The sequence below is a fragment of the Mus caroli genome, unplaced genomic scaffold (genome assembly GCF_978045245.1).
Source record: "Mus caroli unplaced genomic scaffold, Mus_caroli_1 scaffold_6, whole genome shotgun sequence".
Lineage (NCBI taxonomy): Eukaryota > Metazoa > Chordata > Mammalia > Rodentia > Muridae > Mus > Mus caroli.
In genome coordinates this window covers 68,512,990-68,528,593 of record NW_028227261.1, presented here as the reverse complement: position 1 = coordinate 68,528,593, position 15,604 = coordinate 68,512,990, and the positions used below count along the sequence as shown (strand labels likewise).

Here is a 15,604-nt window from a genome sequence, read left to right as displayed (position 1 = left end):
TTAGCTATGTGGTATGGGGGTCCAAGGGTGGCATTTAAGGAGGCTGTTGCTAGGGCAGAAGTGGAGTAGAAGAGTCTGTGCCTGAGGCTAGGCCAATGGGAATTTCCACTCTTCATGGGGGGTAATTCTTGCTGCAGGGATGTGATGGAGCCTAGGACCCTGGGATGGATGAGAGAGGGTCCTCAGGAGCAAGTTGTCAGAACACTTCAGAAGAACTTCTTTTTGTCTTCTTGCCAGGGAAATCTCACTCCTGCTCAAGGGGCAACAGCTTGCAAGCTGGTTAGAGACATGGCAGAAGAACACACTGTTCCAAGTTCAGGGTCTATTTTGTCTTTGCCTGAGCAGGAGATGCAATGTTTGAATTAGGCTTGTCTCCAAGAAAGAGGCCATTGAGGTCAGGGCAACGAGCTTCAGCTTTTACTAGAGTTGTGTGTGGCATGCTAGCTTTGACCTTGTGATGACCCACGCTTGCCTCCTAAAGTGTCTGAAGAAAGCCTCTAGAAAACAAGGCAAGGAGAGCAGGTTATGCCAGAAAGAATCCAAGGGATTTCTGATATAAAGGCTCAACATGGTTTGCTGTCTGCTGGGGTCCTGTACAAGCTTATGGTTACACAAAACTAGGCTAGTGACTAACTCTTTAGGACCTTGCAATTTCTGATATAAAAGAACCTTAGAGGAAAACACATTACTTAGCAGTGGGTGGGGGTGAGTTTATAACTATAATCCTAGTACTCCTGAAAGCTGAGGCAGGAGGATTCCAGTCTTCAAGGACAGTCTGGGCTATATGGTGAGTGGCAGGTTTGCCTAGGATGTATAGAGAAATGCTTAACACACACACACACACACACACACACACACACACACACACACACACACACACACACACATGAGAGAGAGAGAGAGAGAGAGAGAGAGAGAGAGAGAGAGAGAGAACTTTAACTAGCTGCCCGAGTGATAGGTGGGGCATTGGCCCTCAGATCTAATAGGATGGGGAGAGCAGGCAACAGAGTCAGAACTTGCAAACTCCAGTTCCCAGAGTTCTCAAGCAGCCTCTCCTTTTATGTATAAAGCCAATTATGAAAATCTGGGCTCCTGCCTAGGAGAGGCAAAACCAGATGATCTCAAGGCACCTACTGTTGGCTACTTGCAGGACTTGGGGCATCCATTTAGCATCTTTGCATGTACGCTGTAGGGATTCGCCAGGCCCAAGGTTACCTCTGAAGCCTGAACACTATTTCTTGAAAGCAACTCAGTATATCATTTTCGCTTGTGAAGGGTGGCTACCAGATTCTAGAGTGAAGGTAACTCACTCTAAGGCAATCTCTTCTTTGCGGGAATTAAAATGAAAACAAAGCAAAACAACCCCAAAAGGGATCTATAAATAAGCTGCTTTTAGATTTAGTTGTCCTGGTTGCTGGCAAGGCCTCACCCCTAGTTCACAGAGAGTGGCCTCAGGGTGGCCAGGGTTGGCCCCCCTGACTCCGCTCAGCTGGGATTTATTTGCTTCAAGTTGGAAGTGAAGATCTTACTCTCTTGTCCCTATTCACTTCAGAACTTAGAGGTGCTGCCTCTCCCCACTGGCAGCACCTCAGTGTGCCATGAGGCAGCCTCTCAGTGTCTGCAGTGTCACGGGCTGGCATGTCCCCTGCAGACACTGGTGCACCTCACAGTCAGCAGGTCTTTAAACCCTGCCAACTTGAGGCAGAACTTTTTTGTCTCTCCTGAGGAGGCTACCTCCCTGAGAGACTGTCAGTCAAGCTTTCTGAGGGTGCTTGTAGATCATAAAAGCCAACTTCAGTTGTCAAGCTCCGGGGTCTTTTAGCGAAGGGGCTTTACGTGCCAGGAGAAGCAGCCAAAGAGCTTCAGAGTTGGAAGCACCCCACGGCCAAGGCCATCTGTCTTGGTTGATGGATGAGGGCCCTGAGATGAAGTGACCTGTTGAAAGAAGGTCCCAATTCCAGGCCAGGCCTTAGTGACCTATTTCTTCTCTATTCTACACTGTTCCTTTTCTCAATGCCACAAACAGAGTAGGCATTTGTGACCCGTGACATCAGGCTTCCCAGCTTTGTCTGTAATAAATTCAACCTACTGTGGCTATGAACTTGGAGCTCATGGGTTCAGCTATGCTGGCAGGCTAATGGTTTCTAGGGATCTGCCTGTCTCTGCCTCCAGTGCTGGAGTTACAGATGTGCACCACTGCACCTGGCTTTTCCTTGGCTAGCATGGGTCTGCTCTCAGGTCTTCATGCTTGTGTGGCAGGAACTTTAGGACTGAGCCATCTCTTCAGCCCCTGAACCTGGTTTAAAAAATATAGTGTTTCTGAACTCTGAAGGCCCCGCATACCACTCATCCACCGACACACCACCCCAAGACACACACACACACACACACACACACACACACACACACACACAAATAAAAATTTAAGAGCTCGGCTGTAACAAATGCTAAGCACTTAAGAGACATTTCCTCATTTATTATATTGAGCCTAAAACTGATTTTTTGATTGTCTGGACAGCTAATTTTTTTTCTCAAAAAGAGTCGATCCCCCCCAATCCCCTTGGAAAGATTGTAAGAGCCAGAGGATCAGGAAACCTGCTAGGAAACTGTGTCACCTAGAAGTGACAGGGAAGATTCACCCATGATACCCTCAACAATGTGAGTGTCAACAGAAGACCTGAATAAGGATGACACCAACAGACATGCTAACTTGGAAGGGGAATCTCACTGGGCCCCACCCATAGACAAAGTACAGATAGCTAAGGAAAGCTGGGGGCATAGTCTTCCCCAAGGAGGAGCCCCCTAATTGGTTATCCACTACCAAATCACACACATACAAGTAATACTAAATGAGATGAGCAAGTTGTATTTATATATTTATGCGCACACACACACACACATATGTAATGATAACAGAGAAAAAGAGGTTATGAATTTGTGGGGAGCATGCAAAATGTTGGAGGAAGGAAAGGGAAGGGAGAAATTGTGTAATTTAATTTAAAAATATTGAAAAAACTGAAATGCAGGAGCTATAGACACTGGTGAATACCAGACTCTCAAACACAGGCAAGAAGACAGACTTACTTTCCCCCTGGGTTTGCTGATGGGGAAGGTGGCAGCGATGCCCAGTGATGAGATTTTATGTGGGTTTCATTGCTTGATGCCACCCTGGACTCCCATAACTGTGGACAATCTATTTTGGCTACCTTTAAAATGGACATCTATGGGACATTGTAGAAAATGAATGAAACTCTTTATGATAATAAACCTTCCTAGGACTAATGTCAGCAGTGCCGAGATGTGAGCTGGGTCAGTTACGGATTCTGTCATTCAGTGTTTAAAGGTTATGATGGCCTCCGGGGAAGACTGTGCACAAGAAAACAGTGCTGTCTTTATCCTGGAACTACCTTTCTCCCTTTTTATGCCCAGAGCATTAAAAAAGAAGCTCTTTGTTAACATGCATCATCTCTCCAAGTAGGTCTCCATGGGAACTGATGAAAGGTGTGTGGGCCAGGGCAGTGAGCCCGTAAGATGCTCCCAGAGGACATCCTGAGGGTGTCTCATCTAATGACAGCTGTAGAAAGACGCCATGGACACGGATCCACTCCTCATGTGCTTCCTATGAAATAGGAAGTCTGAAAGAAAGCTGTTTAAAATAGGAATTTTGTTCTAGAAGTTTTCTTTAAATCACTGGCCTGAAATAATTCATGCAAAGTACTTAGAACAGTGTTTGGCACAGAACAAACACTCAAAACATGGCTGTTATCACTCTTAAAAATAAACAGTCGGGAAGATAATTTCTTCCAGGAGAGAGATTTGATTATGTGAATTATAATATCGTTCCCAACAATAGAGTCCTACAGTTCACTTATTTGATATGAAGGTGGAAACGGACTGGTCTCTCCCATCTGTTCACCCATCCAGTATTTATTGAGCATTTGTCAACCGCAGTGATACCAAAAATCCAATTTTCTTCTCTTAGTTCAAATGGATTAAATAGAAGACTCTGTAAACAAAAAGGAAGGGGAAATTCCACAGCCCTGAGGAAAATCACTATGTTATTCAGTAGGTAGCTTTTAGATGACTTTCTATTGGAAACTGAGCTTCTAAGCAGATGGTAAGACTCATAATATTGTGACACCTTGACTCGGAGTTCTGTGCAGACTTAAAAACAATACCAGTGCTAGAATTTTTTTCTTTTAAGGCAAAATTAACCCAAATGCACAGTGATTCTTTAAAACAGTGAATGGTTCTATGGTCAACAACCGGTTGCCTAGTAGAAAGTGCCTGGAGCCTTCCACAGGGCGCCTGCTATGTAAGCATCGGCTAAACTGTGTTTGGCACAGAGGAAATGGTGCAAACTGGCTGTCTCTATTCTCTCACAAAATGTACTGGCCAATTCGTGGAGGCTAACAACATACTGACAGACATCCTTGCCAACCAACTTCAGAAATAGAACACAGATTATGGACAAGACTGACCCACTGTCCTGGCTAGTTTTATGTCAACTTGACACAAGTTATAGTTATCTGAAAGGAGGGAACCTGAACTGAGGAAGTGCCCCCATACGATCTGGCTGTAAAAATCACCAGCCAAAGAGTACACATGGAAGGAGAGGCCCTTGGTCCTGTGGAGGTTTGACGCCCCAACGTAGGCGGATGCTAGAGCAGTGAGTCAGGAGTGGGAGAGTGGGTGGAGGAGCATACCTATAGAGGCAAAGGGAGGGAAGAGAGGGAGGATGGGGGTTGTAGAGGTGTAACCAGGAAGGGAGGATATCATTTGAAATGTAAACGAATAAAATGATCTTTTTTAAAAAAACCTGGCTGTAAGCCATTTTCTTAATTAGTGATTAATGGGGGAGGACCCAGGCCATTGTGGGTGGTACCCTCCCTAGGCTGGTGTCCCTGGATTCTTTAAGATAGCAGGCTGAACAAGCCAGTAAGCAGCATCCCTCCGTGATATGCGTTAGCTCCTGCATCCAGGTTCCTAACCTGAAGGAATTTCTACCCTCACTGTTCCCGATGTGGAACTATTATCTGGGACTGTGAGTGAAATAAACCCCCGCCTCCCGAAGTTGGTCACGGTTGTTTCATCACAGCAGTACTAACCCTAAACTAAGACAGCCACAAAAAACATTACTACTGGCTTATAGATCGTTCTAGTGTCACAGACTCAAAATCTAAAAGTCACCATTGGAATCTGAACTTTTGGGATTTCAAAAAACGAGTTTGTGGACTTGTCAAACAAGGTGTGTGGAGTTATGTTCAAAGCAGTCTCAGAGTTCTGGGATGGTCTCTGAAAGGCTCTACCCCTCTGAGCGATACATTTTCATTCACCTTCCCTCTGTAACAAAACCGGGAAAGTCTCGAAGAAGAAAAAAATCTTAGAGCAGGTGATGGGAAGCTAGAAAGCCATCTAGGAAAACTTCAGTTATCTGAAGGGGAGCGTCCTGTTGGATAGAAACCACTGCAAGCACATCAAACATGCCAAGACCTCCCCTCCCCAGGGAGCTGTGTTTGGAGATGGGAACTCTGAGGAAGTGATTAACATTCAATGAGGTTGTGAGGCTGGGGCCTGGTCTGAAAAGATTACTTACTTATAAAAAGGCTTCCTAGAGTGCGTGTTTCTTGGCTTGTCTCCTGCTCCTAGGCTTCTCTCTCCCTCTTTTCTGTGTTTCCCCTGTGTCCCCCCCGCGCCCTCCCCCCCCCAAGCAACGAGGAATGACCTCGTGATGAGGGAAGCCCATGTGAGGAGGGAAGACCTAGTGACGAGGGAAGACCACGTGAGCGCTCCGTAGGACGCCAGAAAGAGCCTTGACTAGAGGTTCTAGAACCTTTGACCCTCAGATCTGTGAGAAAATGAGTTTGTGTTGTGTAAGTCACTCCATCCATGACATTTCTAAGGTTTGTTTGAGTGAACTGGTAAGATGACTGTACGGATATTAATCCTTTTCCGGCAGCTCACCGCTCAGTAGAAAGTGCATGTACTTAATTTAATCTGCTTCACACCTGTCCTTTAAAAACTCATTTTTGAGTCTCAGAATTACCTACCTTTGTGTTTCTGAGAGGCTTACCGATCTCTCGTATTTTCTACCAACGCCCATTATTCTCTGTAGTATGTCCTTAGTCTTTAGCTCCCTGCATATTGTTGTATTGTCTCTTATACACAAAGTTGAGATGATCCCTAGTCAAAAGCCATCCTTTTGAGAAGGGATGCACCATCTAAGACATTTGCCTTGCCTTCTGTGTGGACATACTGAACTTACAGAAGTAATCTTTCATTAGAAAATAGATTTCCTTCAAACAATGAACACATTTGCGGCAGGTGGTAGGACGGAAGGGATTCACTCCCCCTATAGTGACATCATTAACCTGTTTTATGTGCAGAAAAAAATTCTGGCATCAAACACTTAGCACATGAAACACATAATAAGATTCCACTGAGCAGTGCCAAGCCCAAAATTTCATCTTGTACTAGACGCTGAACAAAAACCAAGTTTTTTTTTTTTTTTTTTTTTTAAACATGTATGGCTGTGAGTGGTGGAGCGGTCTGAACCTCAGCTTTCCAGGAAGGCAAGAAGCCATTTCTAATCATGTAGAACAGCATGTAAGTGTCTATTGAAATGCAGCACCTTCCCTTCACTGTGTGTTTTGTCCAAGTGATTCTGAGGCACAAGCTACGGACAAGATGGATTTTTTTCTGCATTGCTGTACCCTGGTTTGGCTGTGTTTTCAGGCACTTGTAAATATTGCTGACACATTCATAAAAGATTTGTCCGCACAGAAGCTAAGTGGAGAATTAGAAAAGCAACCATAAACACCTTTTTAGCCCCTTATTATCAACTGGGTTAGAATTAGTCATTGGAAACAGTTTATTGATACTAGTATTTTTTCCAGGGTGGTAATGAAGGTTTACCTCCTCTTAATAATAGTCAGTTACTGATATATCATGTAAAAGATGAACAAATATTCTCAAAACTCCTCAGGAAGTGCAAATATTAACAACAAGTTTCCCAGTGAATAAGGTATAATTCTTTGTCAATATTCAAATTAAGAAGACTTTAAAGAGTCTTAAATTTGCATCTATTTCAGTCTTAAAATATGTTAAAAGGACTCAGTTATCTTCAAGGGGCTGGCCACTGTAAGTTTGATCATGCTCAAATGAATATGTAGGCAATATAAATTGCACTTGTATTTTTTTCTTAATTTGTTTTTTGAGGGTGAGAGCACAAGGCTGGGAGGGTAGATCTGGCAGAGGTGGGGTGGGAAGCATTGAGTGATCAGGATGCATTGTGTGAAATTTCCAAACAATTAATAAAAATATTGTGTTGGACAAATATATTAAAAGGCCGCTGAATGAATCCAGCACTTGGAAAATATTATCCAGGTTAGTGGATATAGGAAACAGATCTTCAACTTTTCATTAAAAATATAATGAAAAATTCTTTCTGCCCTAGAAATGGCCTGGTGAGCAATAGTCTTTAAGCTTTGCCTATTTTATGGCTACTGTTGGGGTCTCTCTGACACAGATGGTTTCTTTTCTAAGGAAGTCATCCAGCCAGATGGACTGGGCAATCTTTTGACATCCCCATTGCCTGCACAGTGAAGTGCGGCCCCTTCTCCCACTACTGCCCTCTGGCCTGGCTGGGTCACTTCCCACCACTTCATGGTTGTAAAATCCTCTCACTGTGCTCTACGGCTGTTCCAAGAGGCAGACAACTTCACCAATCAAGGAAAATAAAGGTGTTTCTAAACTCCCATAGCACTTTATCTGTTCCTATCCACACACATCCCTGCTAACAGGAGGGTGTGGGGTCCCTGTGCTAAACCCCAACACTGGATAGAGATGTTTGCTGTTATGTTAAGGGTAATGATTTGCAGAAGAAACAGAAAATATGTATTCCAGGCACCACCTGCATGGGTAATTTTGGAAATTCCCATGACACCTGGCAGTCTGATTCACTTGCGTTATCAATTCTTTCCAGGGAGCCCTCAGATCACAACAGCACCAATCTGCAGTAAATGATAAACTTTGAAAATGGCATTTGTTTTTCTAAAGCACCCTTGGAAACCTAGATTTAAGAGGCAGGAGATATTTTTAAGCATTTAATTCCTTTTTAAAGAAGAGATTTAAACACACAGTCACTTGTGTCACATTTCCTCTATTCATCCTTTACTTAGTCTCTGAATGGAGACTGCAGAAATCAGGTCCTGAAAACCTTATTGGGTTTAGGGAAGGAAGAGATACACCTAGGGAGAGATACATCAGAGCTGAGTTCTAAAATGCAAAAAGAGGGCTTTAACACAGAGTGGTGATATGCAATTTATAAGCTGAGGACATAAGAACAGAGCCTGCATTTTACAGATCCTATGCCTGTTTTTCATTCTCCACATCATCTGTCTGTCTATCTATACATCTGTCCATCCATTCATCCATCCTTCCATCTATCTATCCATCCGTCCATCCATCCATCCATCCATCCATCCATCAATCCATCCATCCATCCATCCATCTGTCTCTCCATCCATTCACCCATCCTTCTATCCAGGGATGCAATTTTCCCACATGAATTTTCTTACCCATGGATATATCTGGGCCTCAACCAAAACAAGGACAATTAAGACTTCCCTCTCTAAGGACAGAGCAGTCTCAGGTGGAATGAGATCAGAATTGAGCAAAGAAACATAGTCCCTTTATGGTGCATTGCTAGGCATGGCACTCACACTTTAATCCTAGGACTCAGGAGGCAGAGGCAGGTAGAGCTCTGAGTTAGAGGCTAGCTTGGTTTATGTAGTGAGTGCCAGCACTTCCAGGCCTATATAGTGGTCTCAACGTAAAATAAAAAGCAGGCACAATTTAAACCAATGAGCTCTTTAGCTAGACCCTGATCTTTGCTTTGTGTATCTTCAGAGTTCAGATGCCTTACAGAGGCACATTCCAGAGCATGCAGTGTATTGACTAGATTGCAAAATTAAAATGCAGCGAGGCTGTCCCCCCATCTCCTCAGTTCTGGGGATCCTATTCAGGTTCTCCCCTCTTACTTGCTAGGCAAGCTGTCCCAGACTGGCAGAATTAAAATGTAGGAAAGCATTAGGGTCTATGTCTAGGGAAATGATCCACATTTTAAATTTGGGTGGGCAGACGAACTTGTGGCAGTTCCAGTTCCCTTTTCTACAGCACTGGCTCTTCAGGTGAGAAGAGACTCAATACTGAAGTGTAGAGAAGGTTGGGTCCTCTTGGTTGCATGGACTAGCACACAGCAAGATTAGTGCACAGGGCTTGTGGTCTACATGAGAGAACTTTTTCATATGTTCTTCTCAGCCATGGGTCACAAAACCCCTGCCTAAGGTGTCAAGGTGAAACTCACTTTCAAATCTGGATTTTTTTAAAAAAAAATATAGCAGGTTAACTAAGGAGATGGGCTAAACCCCCAGGAGAATAGCAGCAATGAGTATGTAACATGGGCTCAGAATTTTCACGAATAAAGTTGGGATGAGCACCTCACTTGTCATGGAACTTGATAAAGATACAATATAGAAAGACAGAGAACTAACAAAACCGAGCCACTAAGTCATTTTTGCAAGTCTGTGCCAAGAGGCCAGAGTTTCCTGACTGCAGATCTTGTTTTACTCTTACCCTGGAGTTGTTACTCTAATCCAAACCTCTACCCAGTCCTCCCAGTCAGGCACCCCAGCCTTCCCTATAGCTCCCCTTTTCCTGTTTTTCTTTTTATTTGATTATTAAAATGAACCACTTTATTAATTGATCCACGTGTAATGAATATTTAAACTGAATTTTCTGTTTTTCTATGGCCAGTTTTTATCATAGCTTCTCAACTTTTGCTCAGAAATAACTCTGAAATCCAGCCATGCTTTACCTCATAACCAATACCTGATTGAAAGCCTTGTCATCTCTGCTACTTAATAGCCAACCAAAAAGGATTTTTCTAAGCATTACCAATGTTAATACACCCTGGTGAGGTGCTCACTGTATTCAAGAACTGTTTAAAGAACAGCTGAGCCTCACAGTAACAAGATAAGCAATTTTTTTAAAAAAATTACTGTTTCACCGAGAAGAAATGTGGAGAACAGAGAGGTTTAGTATCTTGCTGTATACACAGTTGGGGAGGAAAAAGGCTGAGATTTGGACTCCAGTGGTTTGCCACTGTAACCTGTTTGAATGACTAATGAACAGTGTGTTAATTTTACCCATCATCACCATGTATTGGAGGATGAGTTTGAACTTCTAATCCTTTTGTCTCTACTTCCCAAATACCCCCTTTTTGTAGTATTGGGGGTTGAAGTCAGGGCTTTGTATGTGCTAGGCAAATTGCTATTTTTATTGTGGTTACTCTTTTTTTTTTTTTGACTAGGCAACACAATTACCTGGTACAATGTACAAACCCCACATACAGAGAAGTCTCTGGCAGGGTAACTGGCACTGCTAAGTTCTCCAGCAGTGTCCCAAACCAAGGCTTACATGCTCGTTCCCTCTTTTTCCTTTAGCGTATCAGACAGCGTTCTGTCGAATCTCACAATCTAGGATACACTTTGGCACAGTGCCTTTCCCCTTAACAAGGCTTCCAAATCCGTATAGGAGAGCTTTCTCTTTAGAGACTACAGATGGTCTATATTGGGCACGAGCAGTCCCCCTCCCCCGCGCTCCACAAAGGGCTAGACAGTAAATATTTCAGGCTTTGGGGTCCATATGGTCCCTGTTCCATATGTTCCTGCTTCTCTTTTACACAAAAACATTTTGAAAATGTATAAACCATCCTAGCCCCTTGGGTCATACAGACACTGGTTTATGGACCCACAAGCTTCTGGGTTCTCAACTCACTTTTCTGTGCCTGCTTTTCTTCTATTCTGCTCTCCCCTCATTTTTGTAGTTCATGACCTGGAACTCAGCCCTGTGCATGCTAGGCAAGTGCCCTACTACCAACCCACACCTCTAGCCCCCTGCTCCCTTCTTGAACAAAATGAGCCATCTTACTGCAAGACACCCAGAAGTTGCCATTACTCTCCAAATCCTTTAAGGCTCCTCACCCTCAAGAGCTGGCCATCAAGCACAGCATGCCTCATGATGCACCGATGTCCTCCTCTGGGTCTACTGCACTGCCCAGACTCCATCAATCCCACATGGACCTCTCTCTGCCTCATTATTGCTTTAAATACAGACTAGATGCAGCCTCGGGGTGTTCTGCTAGTGCAAATCACATCTGGGATGCCCAGCGACTTGTTGCTGCCCAGGAAGAATGAACATGCCATCATCTAAAAGTCTTCCTGCTCTTGTCTCCTCTTGTCTCCCTCTGTTTGCAAACACACCAAGCTCATTTTTGCCCCCTATTGCTGTGCCTTTGGCAGGATACCTCCTCAGCAAGGCTTTCCAGAGGGCTCTGCACTTCCCAGTGCTCTCATCCTCCTTTGCTCTCTCTGTCCCTGTGGCCATCAGTCTTATGTGGGCTGCTCGAAGCCCAGTCCATTGTTGACCCAGACGAACACTGAGAGCCTTCTGATCTGATGGGTGGGTGAAGAACCTCAAGCCAGTTTGCACTCACTGTTGAAATTTTGGAGTTTTGGTTTCTTAAAAAAAATAAATCACAGAAATATTATGGGAATATATTTTTGTTTTAATCCTAGGTGTGAGAGATGGGGCTGCTTCATACTGCCCTCAGCAGGTGACTATGATTTGCCTTGCACTCTAGCAGGGGTGTGATTTTGCCCGCAGTAGGCAGTTTCTGTGACTGTGACATCTGGGGACTTTTCAGAGGGTATATAAGTGGGAGGCCCCAAGAGGGTGGGGTGAGTTGCTGTTAGTCAGGGTTTGTTAAGTAGTTGTGTTAGAGAGTTAGAGAGTAGTGTTAGAGAGTTGAAAGAGTGGAAGAAAAGGAGTGGAGAAGGGTGGAAGAAAGAAGAATTCATAAAGTAGCTAAAAGCTTGGTTTTTGGTCTACCATCTTGCTCAGCAATCACTAAATATGTTTTTGGACACCTGCATAGGTTGTTATTTCATTTTTCTTCTCTGAGTGACAAAATTCCTTCCACCCATCAATACCAAGCTCAAATGTAACATGTTCTACGGAGCTTTCATATATTCCCCAGTTAGGATTTTGTTTTTGTTTTTGTTTTGGTGGGGCAGGCTCCCAGAGCACTGTGTTCAGAGTCCTCCATGATTAATCTGGGCCATTATTAGCTACCAAATGTTTGTTAGCTGACTTATTTAAATCACCAATACCCACTAAAACTGTATACTTATACAACCTCCTTCACTTACCTACAAGGAACTCTTTAAGGAAGAATGCTGTTCAAGCATCGAGTTTGGGCATATGATGTAAGCAACTAGCATGTGGCTCTATGCCAAAGCCACATTTAGCTCTTACAATAGCACCAATTAGGCAGTATTTTCAGGATTTGTGCTTTAAGGAGGAAGAGGAAGAGAAGGAGAAGAAAGAGGAGGAGGAGGAAGAAGAAGAAGAGGAAGAGGAGGAAGGGGAGGAGGAAGAGGAGGAGGAGGGGGAGGAGGAGGAGGAGGAGGAGGAAGTGAAGTTAGGTTGGCATCTTGCCTTGTGGCTTTGGAACAAACCAGCATGTCACCCTGTAGTCAGCTATCGTGATGACTTTGACAGCTTGACTGCTCTTCAGTCCAGCCAGCACAGCACACAAATCTGCCCATCTCCATGTACTGAGACCTGGGGCAGCTCAAGGGACCGGGGTCAGTGAGACTTTCGCTCCCCTGTAGCAAGGTCCTCCCTTGAAGGGACACAGATGTCCCTTGGCCAGCCAGATGGGGTATCATGGTGATGAGGTGTCCCTCTGCACACCTGTGACTGTGCCAGCCCTGAGGGCAGCCAGATGTCCTTGGGGCCTGCCTCCTGCCACCACATGCTGCTTATCCATGCGGACATAAGCCGCTCTGCCCTGCCAGATGATGAGTGCTGACTGACACGGCGGGTGGCAGCCCAGGGCTCTGGGCAGGAGGGTGAGAAGCTGGAAGGCAGAGGACACAGGGGCAGAGAGCGTTGTGCTCTCTGCGGATAAATGCTGAGACTATCCTTCTACATTACTCTTAGAGATGGGCAGCAGGCAAGCAGTTACACACTTTTTCTAGAGGTCAGATGGCCCCCATTTCTTGACATAAAAGAAGGAGGTGCCAGAACACACTGGCCATAGACTCGGTTCTCTTTGTGAGCACCGTATAACAGCTCATTGGGAAAACTTCCAGGACAAGACTGCTTGCAAACTTTAGGATGGTGCTATGTTAGGTAGCACCATCATCACTGGGAAGCCAATTCCATTCCATGCCTTGGGCCTTACTATAGCACTCCAAAGTCAGAATCACCGTCCTTCCCACCCACCTGAGAATTTTTAAGTGCCTTTCTGTCTGTGAAAGCTTTGATGGAGGATACTTGATGAGATGCAAAACTGAGGCCCCATGCTTTAGAAATTCTGGTTGATTTGTTCAGCACAAGACCCAAACATCCAGCCAGCACCACTTGGTTCTGCCCACCGTTTGAGCAACTGTGGTCTAAAGGCAGTACTCGTGGTGGAAACAGCTTGGGGACTTCACTTAGACATACCTGAGATGGCATCTCAGCTCACTACTTGCAACTAGTTAACCTGTTAACTACTTCATCTCAGTGGACTTGGGTTCCTCAGCTGTACAGTGGAGGTGCCAATGCCAGTACTCTCAGCTGTGAGGTACAAAGATGGCCAATCCTAAAGCATCTAGTACCACATATGGGCTCATAGTAGGTGTTTGATAGATGCTAGGTATTATTACTTCTAGGAAGAACAGTTCATTGGTTGTGGTTGAACTTTGGGTGGGGCCAAAGATTATTAACATCAAGCACATACATAAACGATCTCATGAAGGTGTGATGACTGTGAGTGCATTGATATTTAGCACCAAATTTAAAATCATAGCCACCAAGCTTTACCATACATTAGTGTATGCCTTTCTGAGACATCTGATCCTCCCTTCACCCTGAGAAGATGATAGATAGCTTAGAGAGTTTGGGTACTCATTCAGTGTACACAGAGGTTGCCCCATGTGAGGCCCTGGGGAAGACACATATATGAACCAGCTGGGAGCTGGGCCACCAAGGAAGCTGTACTGTCATGCTCAGACATCATACCGGGGCATCTGCAGCTTCAATGTTGTGGGAGAGGTTTCCATTCTGGACGGGTTCCGAAGCTTCGCTCGATGGCGTCATTTCCACCTCTGTGCTCGTGCTGTTGGGGAGTTCAATTTTTTCTGCGGCATAATTTAAACACAGAAAATGATCAAAATCAGTGGGAATAAAGGTCCGTGTTGGAATGAATGCTCTAAAATGGGGATCGGAAGGTGAGGAGAGGGCAACAGAGACCTGAAGCTGGTGTTGGGTATTGGCAAAAGGTTTTTACCTTTTAGTCTGTGCTGCCTAGTGTGCTGTCCCTTACCTCTCCATAGCTCTAACTCACACATGACACCATTGGCCCTATCATCATGTGCTGGGACATGCAAGGACACAGATACATACTTTTAGACATTTAGATACAGACTGAGAGATAGCTGGATCACCCTTACATTTGTACCTCCCTGCAAAGGACACTGTCCGTGGTACCACGTCCTAGGCTATACTCAGTCACCATCAGCCTGCCATCTTGGTCAGGCCCCCCTTTCCACTGGGCTGGAACACCCCCTGTATGGTGAATGGTTTACTGTGGCTGACGGCCAGTCAGGGTCCTCTGTTTTCTGCTCTAATACTCTATCTTCGAAACTGCTTGTGCTGGGAGAGGATTTGGCCACCTGCCTTTTCTTACAATCCTGAGAACGCTCACAGCACATTCTGCACTGGGTGTCCTGTTCCAAGAAAAGCAAGGGGGTGGGGGTGCTGAGACAAGGAACATGACTGAGTGAGAGAGCAAGCCAGAGAGATGCTATGGGTTAACAACTGCAGTCATGTTTTCCTGGGACAGGAGAAGAGGCCCAAAGGCCCCAGGACTCTGTCACATTAGGAACCAGATGGGCCTGTGTTTTTACTCTCACTCTACAGTTTGTGCTGTATGACCCTCAGCAACTGTCTCAACCTCTGTGGCATCCAGTTTTCTTACCTGCAGAAAGTCGGTGCTGCTAACAGTGCCACTACTACCATGACTGCTATTGCTGCTACCACTGCCTCACTGACAGAGAGGTAGGAAAGTGTGTGAAAATCACTCAGAAGAGGGCCTGGCCAAGCCAGAAATGAATAATCTGAATCTCTGTCACTGCAGTTGCTTTTTGCAAGATATCTTCTGTCCAGGGCTAAGAGAAGCCACTCCAGGTGACCAGTGCTCAGGCCCCATTAGGTTCAACGGGGACTTAAGCAGGAGTGAAACAGAAAGTCTCTCATTGAGGATGCGGAGATTACTCAGCAGTTAAGAGCATTTGCTGCTTTCAAAGAACTGGGTTCAGTTCCCAGTTCCCCATATCACGTGGATCACAACTGCCTTCAACTATAGTTCTAGGTGTCCCAAAGCTCTCTTCTGGGGTCCATGTTCACCTGTGAGCACGTGGGTCACATATAGACACATAAAAAGAAATAGAGATCTTTGAAGTAAATAAAGAAAAAAAAGAAAGGCTCCTAC

At 44.8% G+C, this 15,604-nt stretch overlaps 1 protein-coding gene across 9 annotated transcripts in view; it reads right to left on the bottom strand.

Annotated features, from left to right (window-relative positions):
* The window catches only part of Slc24a2 (solute carrier family 24 member 2), a 245,733-nt gene that overhangs the window by 39,045 nt on the left and 191,084 nt on the right, over positions 1-15,604 (bottom strand). For all 9 annotated transcript variants that reach the window (XM_085839192.1, XM_029476317.2, XM_029476319.2 and 6 more), the window contains one exon: positions 14,134-14,252. In XM_085839192.1, coding sequence (XP_085695318.1) covers positions 14,134-14,252 — 119 coding nt within the window. The remainder of the gene's footprint in view (positions 1-14,133; positions 14,253-15,604) is intronic.